Below are 14,792 nucleotides of genomic sequence, written 5' to 3'. Positions count from 1 at the left end.
TATTCACTGTCTGTGATTTTTTTTTCTTTCTCTCGGAGAGAGATTTTTTCTATATCCTGGAGCTTGTTTGAAACCTCCTTTGTCTTTATGGTTTGAATCTTTGCTTGAAGTTCCCTACCTGACTGAAAGACCTTGCAGAGACAGGTGGCGTTATTCAGAAAACACGTGAACCACTATTTTTCTACACAGAAAGACGCCACTCGACTAATGTGGACTAGTTTATATGTGTTTTACAGATATTAACTTTAAAGAATCATGAAAGCCAACTTTAAAGCCACAAAATGGGAAAACGTAATACTTTTGCACGGCATTGAATGCAATTTAAATTCTGTACGTCAAATGTCCTGCATGTGATTAGGACTTCGTGCACTGGATGTTTTTATTTAACTCAATCTTCAGAGATGATGTTGTTTGCTGTTTCTGAAGACCTTGAACTATGAATATTTTTAAAGACTATTCTCGTCACCTTTACACCCATGTCTGTTGTAAAAAATACCCTGGACTCTAGTACGTATTTAATTCCCATTGGAAAGTAGTGGTTGTGAAATATATCAGTTAAGTCATTTCATGTATCTTCAGGAGGGACCCTGATGTGTACCTGCCTTTCCACTCCTGGCTGTCTATATTTGTACAGCTCTTAATCCGCCTGTTGATTTAAACACAGAGCGTCTGTAAGCACAGCTGTGTGTGGCTGAGCTCTACCAGCTGCTGTGTATATTGGTGCCTTCAGTTCCTCAGGGCCTCACATTCAGTGTGAGCGCCACGTGGCTTTGTAAACAGAAGAATACTAGTGTGGTTTAGTTTCAAAGGGTGCACTTTCACAGGAGATAAACTTGTTTCCGTGCTCTTCAGTCAGTGATGGGGGTAATTTAGATGACTGTGTTTTTAATAATAGATAAAATAGTCATATAGCTGTCTTTTTGCATTTCTGCATTTTGCAAAAGGTGCACTTGAACTTTTTCTTCTCTCCCTCACACTTTTGTAGTTTACCCTGATTGATTTTTTTGTCCCCTGAGGGAATTTTTTTGTGGATACATAGAACTTCTGTACATTTAAATATAATGCAAATATAAGGAAAAAAACATTTCACATCACTCTGTTGCACATGTATAACACATAACAACAGGTAACATTTATAACACATTACCAGACAAATTGCACACAAGTGGATTGTAAAGGTCAAAAATTGTGTTTATCCTTGCCGTTTGCATTGATAGCTTTAATGGGTAGTGGAATGTTTGTATCTGTTTGACTTACATTTGGGAACCCTAAAACATTTGCCAGAAGGAAGACGTTGGTATTCAGAATGGAGGATGTGGGAAGGATCTGATATAATTTTGAAGTTAAGGATATATGCTTCAGATCAACTGCTCCATAGAATAATTCACTGTATTAACAAGGCACAAACAGCTAACTTATTGTTTGACCATCAGTTGGTTGATGATTGTTTCAGATGTGTTTGAACTGGAATCAATTTAAAGGACTGTCAGTGAACTTTTCGAGTGAGTTTAGCACATAGCTGAATCCAGATGTGTAAAGTTTTCATTTAGGTAGGCATCGTCATGCTTGGAATTAAGCCGTTGTTGTGGTTTTTACCACAAGGCATTTTCCTAAAGGATGTTGAAGAATCCTTTCTTGAAAAGTTCACTTCTTTGCATTGTCCAATGATAATATGAATCAAATGAGACAAACGCGATTAATCCGTTTATTTGCCTTTTTAAATAGTAAGTATATGGTAGGTTGTTGTCCATTTAGCTATTTTTCTGGGAGGTTTTAAGACGGCTATAGTTGTTCAGGAAAGGCCCCTGATGAGAAGAGGCCATTTCGTCCATCAGGTCCATCGGTTTCCTCTTTCTCTAAAGTCCCGTAGGTGGAACTGACCGATCTAGAAATAAATCCCCAAGTATGAAATCAGCCCTCACCTGAATGTCTTTGGGAGGTGGGAAGAAACACAGAGAAATGGGAAGAAAAGTCTCCTCCCCACAGACAGGAACCCTAGCCTGGAATCACACTGTGGCCCATGGTAGAGGTCACCAGCATGCTGCTACAGTATGCCACTGTTTTGTGTATTCAGACACTGATAGGGGCCGTAGGTACAGTAAATTCTCCCTCTAAGCCTTGGTGGAACTTCTCTCCACCACAACCAGTTTGTGGGGGCTGCACATTGGTGGTGGTGGAGGGGAGTCCCCATTACCTGTAAAGCACTTTGAGTGGAGTACCCAGAAAAGCGCTATATAAGTATAAGGAATTGTTATCGTAATAATAATTATTATTAATTTTTTAAACTATATGGAAGTATTGATGAAGCTACAAAAACTCACAACACACTTTTATCCTTCCTGTCATTCCATAAAATCAAAATGCCGGTAGGCTTTTTCAGGATCAGGCCGGCTGGCCAGCCTCATTCATGACACAGCAACACATGAGGAACATTGGCAGGGGAAGGAACGAGTTAAGGTTTGTGCCAACAGAAAAGAGAAGAAAGGAAACGCAACTTTTCTTCTCTTTTCTTCTCCTCTCAGCCTGGAATAAACCTTTACTTGTTCATTTGCAGCCTACGCCTGCTGACGCAGCTCCCTACTTGAACTGCTGTTGACAGGGGAATGTGTGAAGACATGCTGCCATATTAGCCAGCAGCCATATCACTCTGCAACTCACAACTGGCAGCCCACTGCAGCTCAGCAGGTGTGAGCCTGGTCAGTACCTGGAAGGAAGACCTCCTGGGAAAAACTAAGGTTGCTGCTGGAAGAGGTGTTAGTGGGGCCAGCAGGGGGGCGCTCACCCTGCGGTCCATTTGGGTCCTAATGCCCCAGTATAGTGACGGGGACACTATACTGTAAACAGGCACTGTCCTTTGGATGAAACGTAAAACCGATGTCATTAAAAAACTCAGGGTGTTTCTCGAAAAGAGTAGGGGTGTAACCCTGGCATCCTGGCCAAATTTCCCATTGGCCCTTACCAATCATGGCCTCCTTCATTACTCTGCTCTCCTCCCCACTGATAGCTGGTGTGTGGTGAGCATTCTGGCGCACTATGGCTGCCGTCACATCATCCAGGTGGATGCTACACACTGGTGGTGGTGGAGGGGAGTCCTCATTACCTGTAAAGCACTTTGAGTGGAGTGTCTAGAAAAGCACTATATAAGCGTAAGCAATTATTATTATTATATTGAGGCCATAGGGAATTAAACATCTTCAAGGTTTCTGTCTGTGCTTTTTTAGCGTTCATTCTTTCAGTGAATGAGACGCAAGTTGCTCTACAAACAACCTTGCTTTCAGTAAACCATAAACTTGAAGTGTGACTCCATCAACATGAGCTGCTGTCATGTAAAAATATGTTTTGTGTGTCTGAATTCTGCATGGGGATGTATATACTGTAGGATTTTTTTTCTCCTTTGTTTTAACCCCTTCTTTGAAAAGCCAACGTTGCTCTGGAATATTAGACTGGAATATTTACAGTGTGAACAGTGAAAACATTGTCAGGATACTAAACAGGCAGTGTAGATTTATGGTACTTCTCTGCCAGGGAATGTAGGAGGTGCAAACAATGATAAGACCTATTTCTGGAAGCGTCTGGTATTCAATTTATAGTGTTTGCACTGTGAATCCAGTTTTTTACGACAGTTAACCTAATTATGTTATGACCTGATTGTGATTTAGCACAATATTCTTGGCAGACAGAAGCTCATAAATAACACAAGTGGAAACTCTTATTACTGTACCTAACATGTTAAAGCTGATGGACCTAAATATGACGAGTACTAAATTCAAATGAAAATATCAGAACATTTGGTTGTTTACATTTAAGTGCAGTATCCATGAGTAGTAGCATACTTAAAGGCTCATTTAAATTGTTGTTTTTCTTTTGCTAGAAGATAATTCACTGGTCCTTCCATACCTTGAGAAGCAAAGAAATTTCATAATGACCCTTTCCTTGTTTTTGCCGGAATTACAGGCCTTAAATGTCGGAAAGCTTCTTATAAAACAAGCATTGGAACTCTTTTGTCCTCTGTGTATTGATATGATGAAATGACCATCCTTTTTATAGCAGTTGCACAGACAATGTAGTTAACAGAACAACACACAGTATGTAAAATCATTATTTCTGCTTCATATTTGTCCTCAACAGAGCTGTTCAGCAAGAGTTCGGCTGTAAACGTCATAGGCTAGTCGCAAGTGTGATCAATACTAGAAGCAATGCAAGCCGTGTGACTGTGGCTCACGCTTTGAACAAGGTTACAGATGCAGTCTTGTGGTATTCTGTCCTGTTCCTCTCCTACAGCCTGGGCAGGCTTGTATCGGTTCACTGGTCCCTCAGCCCTAGATACATCAGCAGCATCCCAGCCCATCTCTCAAGTGTTTGACCTTGAGTCTAATTTGGCATATAGCATTGTTATCAGTCAGAGCGCTTTACAGGTAATGGGGTCTCCCCTCCACCACCACCAGTGTGCAGCCCCCACCTGGATGATGCGACGGCAGCCAGAGTATGCCAGAACGATCCCCACACATCAGCTATTAGTGGGGAGGAGAAATAAATATTAGAACATTCAATTATTCATATCCTGACAGGAGAAGTTTTCACCAGCAGGGAGCAAGACTTAATTTGCTTTTTAAAGCCATTGAATGTTTTCTGAGCCACAGAGCCAGTATGAAGGCAGGAAAAAATCATTTTAGTTCCTTTATTATGTTCATATTAAGGATCATATTTCATATCAAGGATCAAAAAACAACCTTAAGGCCGATATTAATTCTGAAAGGCCTTGACGTTAACCAGGTTTAGAGTATTGTAGAATCTGCTGTACCTCCATGAACAATGTCTCTTAGTAGGGCTGGGCGATATGGCCAAAAACATTATCACGATAAACAATTTCATATCAGTCGATATCGATAATTATCACGATAAATGTCAAATCATTTTTTCTTTCAAGTTTAAAGGCAGACTTTTTCTCCTGAGTGAAAGTTGAAGAAACCAGACAGTTATTTGGTAAATTAAACAACTCTTTATTTTAAGAACACAACAAACACTTGCCAAACAGCAGAAACATTAAACAAATCTGTTAGCTGCCCGGTCTGCAACACGCACGCGCACTCGCACAGTATTTTGTGCACATGCGCAAAGCATAAACATATTCATCGAACTTTTGTTAAAATTATAACGAGGAAAATTATATCGCGATAATTATCGTTATCGAATTATAGCCCAGCTCTATCTCTTAGCATCCAAAAATGCTTACTTATCATCATCTCTATCTAGTGTGGAAACTGCCACGGTAAAATAAGCCTTTCAGAATAATGTTTTTTTTTATCAAAGGGGACTGTTGTTCATTTGTATTTAAGTTTGTATAGCAAATACTGATTAAATTCAGTTTAGTTTTGGATGTGCTTGTGGTTTTTCAAACATTCAATGAAAGCCAAAGCCAGTTACTTGCCTTAGATTTTTAATGCCTTTATGGGTGTTACTTTGAGCTAGTTATTCTGAGAAGAAATCATCCTTTCTGATGCCTGAAGCTTGTTGGAAGCCTGAAAATGTTTTTTTGAGCAGCAGCTGTAGAATTAGCACAACTGTTTTCTTTATGCTGACTTAACCTATGGCATCAATAAATGGCTTCAATGCATTAAAAACTGTCTAATCTTAAAGTGCTCCCCAAATCTGCACAGGTGGTAAATCAGTTGTTGTATTACTGGTAGTGCAGTGTAAGTACATCATAATAAGCAAAGTTTTTAGGTTACTGTTATTAATGTTGGCTTGTCATTGTTTTACATATTAAAGCTTTACTGTATTTAGTTTTCATGAGTAAAAGACTGAGTAAAAGAAATAATTGTTGTATTTCCACATGGATTCAGTCTTCTACAGAAAGTGCTGTAGGTGAGGATAGACTTTTAATGTGCTGAATTACCTCTTGGGGAAATGATGACATTGTTATTTCATATGGGCCTACAGAAAGGCATCCATAAAGAATTGTCTGTGTCATAAGCAGAATGAACATCCGCTTGGCTATAAATAGAAAAATAGATACAAACCAAAACTTGGGTAAGTCTGTAAAATACAATATTTCTACATGAGGATTCAATTAAGTGAAAACTGCAGGACGGATCAGAATTGATTTTTGACATTTGTGATGGATGTCAGCATAAAGAATGCTAGCTGGAATACAGTGCCAGCCCTGCAGCAGTTGGCATTCTCTCAGAGAGTGCAGCTATGCTTTCCTGAAGCTCTGCTGTCCACGCACTGCTGAAAACATTCCTGTCGGATCAGTCACATATTTGAAGAATCACAAGATGGAAAGCCACCTGCCTTACACCTGGTGTAATAAGAACTTTAAACACACTGAGGTCATATTAGTTATTCAATAACTACATATAGAAGGGTAAAATGTAGTTTTAGTTCTGAATGTGACTCAGTGCAGCATGTGTTATCCAATGCATGCTGATGGTGTTTAAGCAGTGGGATTTTGTAATGGTTGCTGGTTTATTGCACATCGGCATATTTGGCAAGAATCCTGTAAGAAGACAACTGTAGCAGGTCAGGATGAAAGTGTGACAGGGCAGAGAATCCAGGAGAGCCAGAGAACTGAGCTGCAAGATCACAACAGCAAGAGGATCTGTGACTTTGATCTGCCTGTATCCCACTTTTCCACTTTAGCAGAATTATTTATGTCTTCAGATTATGGATACTGTCCGATACAGAGAAATATGCTATGCCTTTTAAATCTTTAGCCTCTTATTTTTACAGTCTCCATCATTGGTTGTGTGTCCCCAGTGTCAATTCATTTGATGATAATCTCCCATTTTACAGCACCGGTCACAAAACCAGGCGCGCGGGTTTTGTAACATTTCTAAATGTTTCTTCATTTTCAGATACGATCTCTTGTTGTTAGAACAGCTTTCATTATGTTCCAATTAATTCGTTTTTTTCCCCATTTACAAATAGTAGTAACACATCAGCAGTTTGAGTTTTACCGATGAAGTTTGTGCTCTAAATGTGGTCTACAATTTATTTTAGTCTGATTTGTTTAGGAATAAAATATTATTCTGCGTACTGTTCAAAATGTATTTACGCCGTGAAGACACCCAAGATAAAGATGTTATTGTACAATATAATGTGGAAAAGAAGGAGTATCATGGTTTAATAAACACAGACTTGTTAAACTGTGCAGGTTTCCATAATTGTATGTTGTTGAGTAAATAAATTCAGCAAAGACAGAAGCACACAGTGGATGTCTCAGCTCGGCGCAGTGTTCTAGTGTTCTAGTGTCAAGATCGTCTCTCAGTTGTTCATTTATATAGGAGCAGCTGTTAAAAGGCTGCCTTGTGAGGAGTCACCTCCCATCTGCTGCATTCTCAATGGGAGGCAGTGAGGCCTCATTGTCTGTCCATGCCCTGGCTCACATTTCCATCACAGAGCCCGGTCTCATTGTTTGCCTGCGGAGAAACGAAGAGACAGACAGGTGGGAGGCAGGAATGACACGGTTCCCGAAAAACCGTGCCCTCCACCCCACACCCTTTTTGTTCCCGAGTTTGTCCTAGACGGAGAAGAAGACCACCCTCGCTCATTGTCCTCTCCTGAAAGCCCGTCCATCTGTTCCCTCGCATGCTTGCAGTGGGCTGGGTGGCTGGCCAAGGAGGCCAGTGAGAATTCATCACAGTGTTCAGCCTTCTTCTAGTTCTAGCAGGGAGTTCTCCCTGTTTGTCCTCATGTGGTGGAACGAGAAGCTCCATGTCCATTCTGACTTGAATTCTGTTTTTCTTACCTGGCTTACCGAAGAAGTAAATTCAGCAGGTGTCCACTTACGGGGTCTGCTGAGATGGTACTGATTTATATCTGAAGGGAGCTGGAGCCATTGAAGAAAACCACCAAGGGTAGCAGTGTCTCACGTGGGATTTGAACCCTGTCCTAACCACCCATCCACACTGCTGCTGAAGGGGTTACCTCAGCCATTCTTCATTGTGTGAACTTGTGTGTTATTTCCATGTCCTGTTCTCTAAACCACAAAATAATATTTAAGTAGAGTTATTAAGTTCTATTTTTTATTAACAGCCACTGACCCGTGTTTTGAAATAAACCAATATCTCTTTCAGAAAGAATGATTTGGATCTGTACTGTGATTTCATCAGACATCCTAGTATATTATGGAATAATGTCACTCACTATAATATTTCAATGGAAGGCATATTGAAGGCCTATCTGTCCTTTGAGCTGCATTATCTGTTTTATTGTGGTCCTCTAACTCCATAACTGAATATCAACTCCATTGTGTTAAATCATAAAATGTCCAGACTTTAAAAAAATTGTGCCCTGAAAGTCATAATATGAAGTTGCCTCTCATCCAGTGTACAAACTAACAATGCTGTGAGATATAAAGAAAATTCAGAAACTGCCTTTTCAAACAGACCTATTTACAACATTCTGAAGTACATTTCCGTTCTTTGCAGCAACTTAATTAAAGTAAATATTAAGCTTTTTAATAGTGTATTTGTTCATTTATTTACGTACTATGATGGTTTATGGACTCTAGCATTAACTTTATTTCCAATATTAAATAGTCACTCTAGGAAACAGTTTTAGCTCCTGTAGATTTTCTGAGGGTTGTACTATACTGCCTCTCTCTGACTAAACTATTTTGTTTTGTTTTTTTCAGACTGGGACCAGGGTATCAAATTGGGAGTGCTAGACTGTGCATTTGAGAAGAACTTTGATATCTGCAAAGAGTTTGGAATCCATTTCTACCCCACATTTAGAGTACGTGTGTTCCCAAATGGCAATTCTATGTATGACGTGTACATACTGTATGTATAATGCTTCTAGTAGCATCAACTTGAATATGGATCATGACTGTATTTGTAAACAGTGTAAAATTGTTCACTTTCAGGTGTCATAACATGCAGCTGGAGATGTAAAGATGTTTTCTGTTTAAAGTTATCACTCATTTGTATTTGGCTCTACATTATTAAGATGTAACTTATGTTTACGCTTGTTTTGTGGGTTCGTCATGACAGCTTGTAACTAATGAGCTGTTTATTTTAATATTTAAAACTTTTTTTCATTAATACTTAATGGCAAGGCAGGTTTAATGCAGAATAGGCACTCTTGTACAAAGGATATATTGGGCGCGGAGATTATCATTGCCATTTTTTAGTCATCCTTTTGATGTGCTTAAAAGCACTTCTTTCAGTGATGGGAAGCTCCATTGTTTCACCATCAAATGGGATTTTGAAATAGTACATTTGTTATGACTTACTGGCTGTTAGGTAAATGCATAAATCTGTTACATTTTTTATGGCACTTTTTTTTTTACAGTGAGGGTAAGTCTGCATATTGACGGGTATACTGATTATGCCAATGTATTCTGAGTGGTTATGCCAATATAATGTGAAACAGCCATTTTGCATTCAGTAGCATTTATCCAGAACAGGCAAGAAAACAATAGCGGGCACACAGATGGCTTGTTAAAGCCATCTGTTCAGAGCTTCCACTTTGTATGGAGAGTTTTGCTGTTAAAGAGTCAAGCTTGGAGGGTGGCTTCTCCAGGTTTTTTTGAGTGATCCCTGAGAAAAAAAATTTTTATCCCTGAGTGAGGGAGCTAACTCACTGATAACAAGAGCTAAGTGATACAGACTTAAATATGTTGATCATAATACTCAGGTGAGGGTTAGTCAACTTCGTAAAATCATCTCAAAATGCCAACATCGACACATGGTTGAAGATCACAAGTACAAATTCAGTTATCACGAGTTAACATATTGTCAAAAGTAATTAAGATTTGTTCTCGGTTGTTAAAATATGAAGATTGAATGTTCAGTAAATGATCATGCTTCTGTGACAAGCACTTCTAAAATGCAGCTTAAAAAAAATAAAAGGTTCAGTTGTCATTAATCTGACCTTCATTAGTAAACCGCATGCTATTTTAGTTATCTGCCAGCAGGTGGTGATAGAAATGCTGCTTTTCACCCAAACACACAAGCGTCACTCAAGAGGCAACTTAAAGTAAATCATTGTATATGTACAGAACCATTATACAATATATGATGCACATGTCGAATACCAATGAGACACTCCTTGTCCCACACAGTTATGGATCAGGCTGCACAGCCATGCCATTTAAACAGATAGTCTAACTTCTTTCAAGAACTGGCTAGAAGAGATCCTTGGATCAATTAGTTATTAACTACCAAATGAGCTACATGGGCTGATTGGCCTCCTGTCATTTATAACATGTATATTTTATATTTGAACATTTTTACAACTGTTTCCTCCTTGACAGTAAATAACTTCCACCATCAAGGAACTCTACTCATAACAGCATAATCACATCTGATCATGTGCTCCTGATTTTCCAGCTGAGCTTCAATAATTGATCTCAATCTCTGCACTTCAGTAATTACCTTATTCTCTAGCAGAGACTAGGGGACTTTGTGGAGTTTATGAATAAGAAGATTAAGTCGTTATTAGATACTAATAGCACCCCTGATATTTACCTCTGCTTGCTTTGGGAGTCCATAACAGCTTACCTCGATATCAAATTATTTTGTTGCAAAGCCTGACTTAATAATGGTTGAGGCCCAACCTCTGGGGACTTTGAAGAAAGGGCTGGACAAAATTTAAGTTTCACTTTGTGTTTTCAAGATAGCAAGTTAGGCAGAATGGTTCCCTTTCATTATTATCCTTTCTTATGCTCATTTGTGTGAAATAGGGGCACATCCATCCACAATGTCATGTTGTGTGTAATCATATGGACATTAGGACCATTAGATCCATATGTAATGCATATAGCATTTTCATTTGCTACATTTATAATCTGTATAGGCTCATTAGTATAGTCTGAATCGTATTGCTGGTGTGAAGACTTCAGCTCTTGGTTGTAATAAGTCTGATCCCACACTCCTGATGCTGTCCTGTTTTTCCTTTGTAGTTCTTCAAAGCACACAGCACCACATTCGATGTTGGAAAAACATATGGAGGTGGGTATTATCCACTAAGGATGCACCTAGTATTGTCATTGTATGAGTAATTAATGATAGATGTATGATTTCCATTTACACTTCAGTGTCTTGTCTCAATAAGATTATTGCCCCCTTTTACTTTGTACACTCCTGGCAATTCACATTTTGTGTTAGTAAAAATACACATTTTTTAAGGTAAACAATATTCCATTCCAGCAGCTATATCACCCTGCAGCTCTCAACTGGTTACCCAGTGAAGCTCAGCAGGGTTGAGCCTGGTCAGTACCTGGATGGGTGACTCCTGGGAAGCTGTGGTTGCTGCTGGAAGTGGTGTTAGTGGGACCGACCAGTAGGGGGCTCACCCTGCGGTCTGTGCGAGTCATAATGCCCTGGTATAATGGTGGGGACACTATACTGTAGTGGGCGCCATCCTTCGGATGAGACGTTAAACCAAGGTCCTGACACTCAGTGGTCATTAAAGATTTCTCAAGAAGAGGACGGAGTTATCCCTGTGTCCGGGCCAAATTCCCCCCCTCGGCCTTTACCGTGGCCTCATGTATGATTGGCTTGCACTTGCCCTGCGATGGACTGGCACCCTGTCCAGGTTGTACCCTGCCTTGCGCTCGTTGCTTGCTGGGTAGGCTCCGGCTTCCTGCAGCACCATATGGTGTAAAGTGTAAATGACTTGACATGATGATGACGACAATATTCCATCTTCAATTTTTACAAAACTGGGGTATGTTTTCAAGCACAGACTACTTTAATCCCTACATCAGCTGCATCACTAACAAGTTTTGTTTGCTCGTGCATGAAGAGTGGTCGTAACAGTGCCTCCTTTTGCAAACAGGGGCCGACAGGGAGCTGCAGACCATGAGGCAGCTGATGGTGAGCTTCCTTCAGAACCACAGCAGAGAGGAATGGCCAAGCAAATGCCCCCAACTGGAGCCTTCTGGGTACTGAACCTCCTCCCACCTCAAATATGCTTAACAGTGTTGTGCATTCTGCAAGCTAGAGTTTTAAATAGCACATGTCCGTGGATTATTTGGTTGTAACTTTTGTTGTAACTAAAACAAATAGTTACAACTTTTACAATTTATGTAACAAGCTTGTGTAACTTTTGCTACAGCTTTTGTGGCAACTATTTTGTTGTAACTAACAACAACTTTTTTCGTTGCTTAAATCAAGTGATCAACTGTTCCGTAATTGGATTGTTGCACTAGAATCCAGCAATTAGCTTTTGTCTATTTTAAAGGCCTTGGTTTCTTTTCTACTGAATGCAAAAGTATTTTTGGCATTTTGAAATGATTAAGTGCTCTGAATGGTAGTATGGGTGGAATAGTATTATAAATCATTAAATTGTGCCAACAATGTTTGAGATTGGAGTTGGGTACCAAAAATTGAAACAATAATTTATTGTTAAGCAGAACAATTTTAAGAATCTGCAATCAGATTCCTAAATAGCAAAAGAAATATAAATAATAACTAAATCACTAAAAAGTGCATAAAATGCAGAACATAACTTGCATAAAAATATAATTCTTAATACTACATACTAATGTGTAATACAGTGCACTGTCGTTAGCTGTCATGTGTACAGTGCACAGTGCCATACTTCTATAACAATTCTAAAAGTGTAAAAGGTAATAGCATCATGATAGATTTGTGGTGAGCCTTGTGGCTGCACATACACAATGTATAAACATTTTATGGGTCACATATTAGTAATTTTATCATGCAAAACATTGCTCATCAGCATGGATCAACCATGAAACTCCCAGGTTGCAGATGTTGTCTTGGGGTTGTATTCCATTCCTATGATAGTGCCTGGACAAGCTTGTCCACTGGCTTCTGACTTCTCAATGTTTTCAGCCATCCCTGCTCATCCCACAAATATTCAGTAAGCTTTAGTCGGACATATAGGGCTTCCATGGCATAAACGTCACATTCTCATTTCACAAGAAAGGCTTTGTTACTTGAGCAGCATGAGGGTTTTCATCCTTCTGGAATGTTGTCACACCAGAATGAACCTGCAGGCAAAGCAGCAAGCATTTGTACCTTCCTATCACAATAATTAATATACTGTTCTGCATGCTTGCACTTGGCTCACATCCATCAGGGTGGACAAAGCCAAACCTTTCTTCCTCACTAAAGACAACTTGCCTCTGATGCTATCAGGTTCACTTAACCCAATCTCAAACACTCATGTTGTTTGGATAAGCAGAGCATATTACTTCATTTCTGTGCTTGAGCCCAGACTCTTCCAGAGTGAAGTTATGTCCATCATGTTCTAATAGCCTAGTAGAAAATACAGTTGTTACTATTGCCTCTAGAATATTAAGAAATACTTTAGTGCAAGGTGATGTCAGTGGATGTTTCATTTCAGCTCTTCTGTGTGGTTATATATCTTCAGCAACAGGCATCTGCACACCCATTGAGACCACAGATTTTCTTTTCTTTGTTCACATCCTCATTTTTTATAAACCTGTAGGTCCTTTGGGCTCACTTGTAAGGAATTAGAATTTTAAGCTGGTGTGGTTACTGCCTGTCAACTGCATTATAGAGAAATGCCATTCTCTAAGGCTTGATGTGACCAGCAGACCTATATCCTGCGGTTGAAATTGAGTCCAAAACCCCAGTGACACTATCGCTCTTTCTCTAAGGTCTGCTGACGTGCTTGCCCAGCTTGGCCAGAAGGCTGAAGAGTACACTGCTATCATTATTGAGGAAGAAGACTCTTACGTGGGACGAGAGGTAAGATGCTAGAGCAAGTGTTTCCAGCCTTGTTCCTGGAGACTTTCAATTTAATAAGTATTATGCCGTAGTTCACAATAAATCAACTAGTTATGATGTTTGGAAACATTCAGAAGTTCTGAATTGATCAAGAAAGTAATCTGTTTAATTAAGAGATTTTCATTCAACCTTGAGAGTTGAAGGGTGTTCTAACTATTGTTCCAGTCAATCTGTAAATTAATCAAACACATGACCTGCATATTTGACCGTTAAAAATAAAGATGTGGAACAGTTCAATTGTTCTGCATCTTAAGAAACGGGGATAGTGGTTATCTAGAAAACCTGGAGGACCTGGGTTTTCTAGTAGCAATTCGTTGTTTTTATCTTCATTTGATCTCAGCAAGTTGTTGAGTTGAAAGCATGGGCTTTAAGCTGCTCCTGTCTCTCAGGTGATTCTGGACCTGATGAAGTATGAGGGTGTGACTGTGAAGAGAGCCTTGGGCTCAGAAAAGCTCCTTTTGGAGAAGCTGGGGATCGCTGCTCTGCCCTCTGCTTATCTCTTAGAGCCCAGTGGAAAGCATGGGCTCATGAATGTGTAAGTGTTGGACTCAAAAGGCACACTCCCCATATATCATTCCTGTTGTCGTTTTTCTAGAAGGATATGTGGCCTCCTTTACAGTATACCTACATTCCTTATCTTAGGCTCATTTGCTTAGTAGAGCCAAAAATGATTTAAGATAGACGCGGCACACAAGAAGATGGTAGTCATGGAGGAAGGGGAAGGGTTTCACACTAGTTAAAAGAGAGATTGTTGCAAGGGAACATTGATATGTGTGAATTGATGGTTATAAGGGAAGCAGCTGCAGGAACTGAAGCCGAATAAGGGATAGCTCTTGGAAGGCAACCTGGGGAAAGGAAAACCCTGTTTCATAAGGGAATTAAGACCTTTTCACCACAGTTATCAATAATCCCAGAAATTCCCCTAGAACCCAGTGAAACTCAGGTGTCATCAAATGCTTAATGCCCAGTGTTGGAAGTACAGTAGCATTACTCTGTCTTAGAGTCTTAGAGAAGTATAATGAACAAGTACAGCAGCAATAAAGCCTCAGGCGGTGGAAGGAA

At 39.6% G+C, this 14,792-nt stretch overlaps 1 protein-coding gene across 1 annotated transcript in view; it reads left to right on the top strand.

Moving 5' to 3' along the window:
- Positions 1-14,792, top strand: part of qsox2 (quiescin Q6 sulfhydryl oxidase 2) — a 37,608-nt gene that overhangs the window by 2,588 nt on the left and 20,228 nt on the right. Inside the window, exons 2-6 of the mRNA XM_015366966.2 lie at positions 8,639-8,739; positions 10,910-10,958; positions 11,788-11,893; positions 13,601-13,691; positions 14,120-14,265. Of these exons, the coding sequence (XP_015222452.2) occupies positions 8,639-8,739; positions 10,910-10,958; positions 11,788-11,893; positions 13,601-13,691; positions 14,120-14,265 (493 nt within the window). The remainder of the gene's footprint in view (positions 1-8,638; positions 8,740-10,909; positions 10,959-11,787; positions 11,894-13,600; positions 13,692-14,119; positions 14,266-14,792) is intronic.

Source organism: Lepisosteus oculatus, chromosome 24, assembly GCF_040954835.1.
Source record: "Lepisosteus oculatus isolate fLepOcu1 chromosome 24, fLepOcu1.hap2, whole genome shotgun sequence".
Lineage (NCBI taxonomy): Eukaryota > Metazoa > Chordata > Actinopteri > Semionotiformes > Lepisosteidae > Lepisosteus > Lepisosteus oculatus.
Note: the sequence above shows the minus strand (reverse complement) of the source record. Positions and strands in the feature narration are given on the sequence as shown.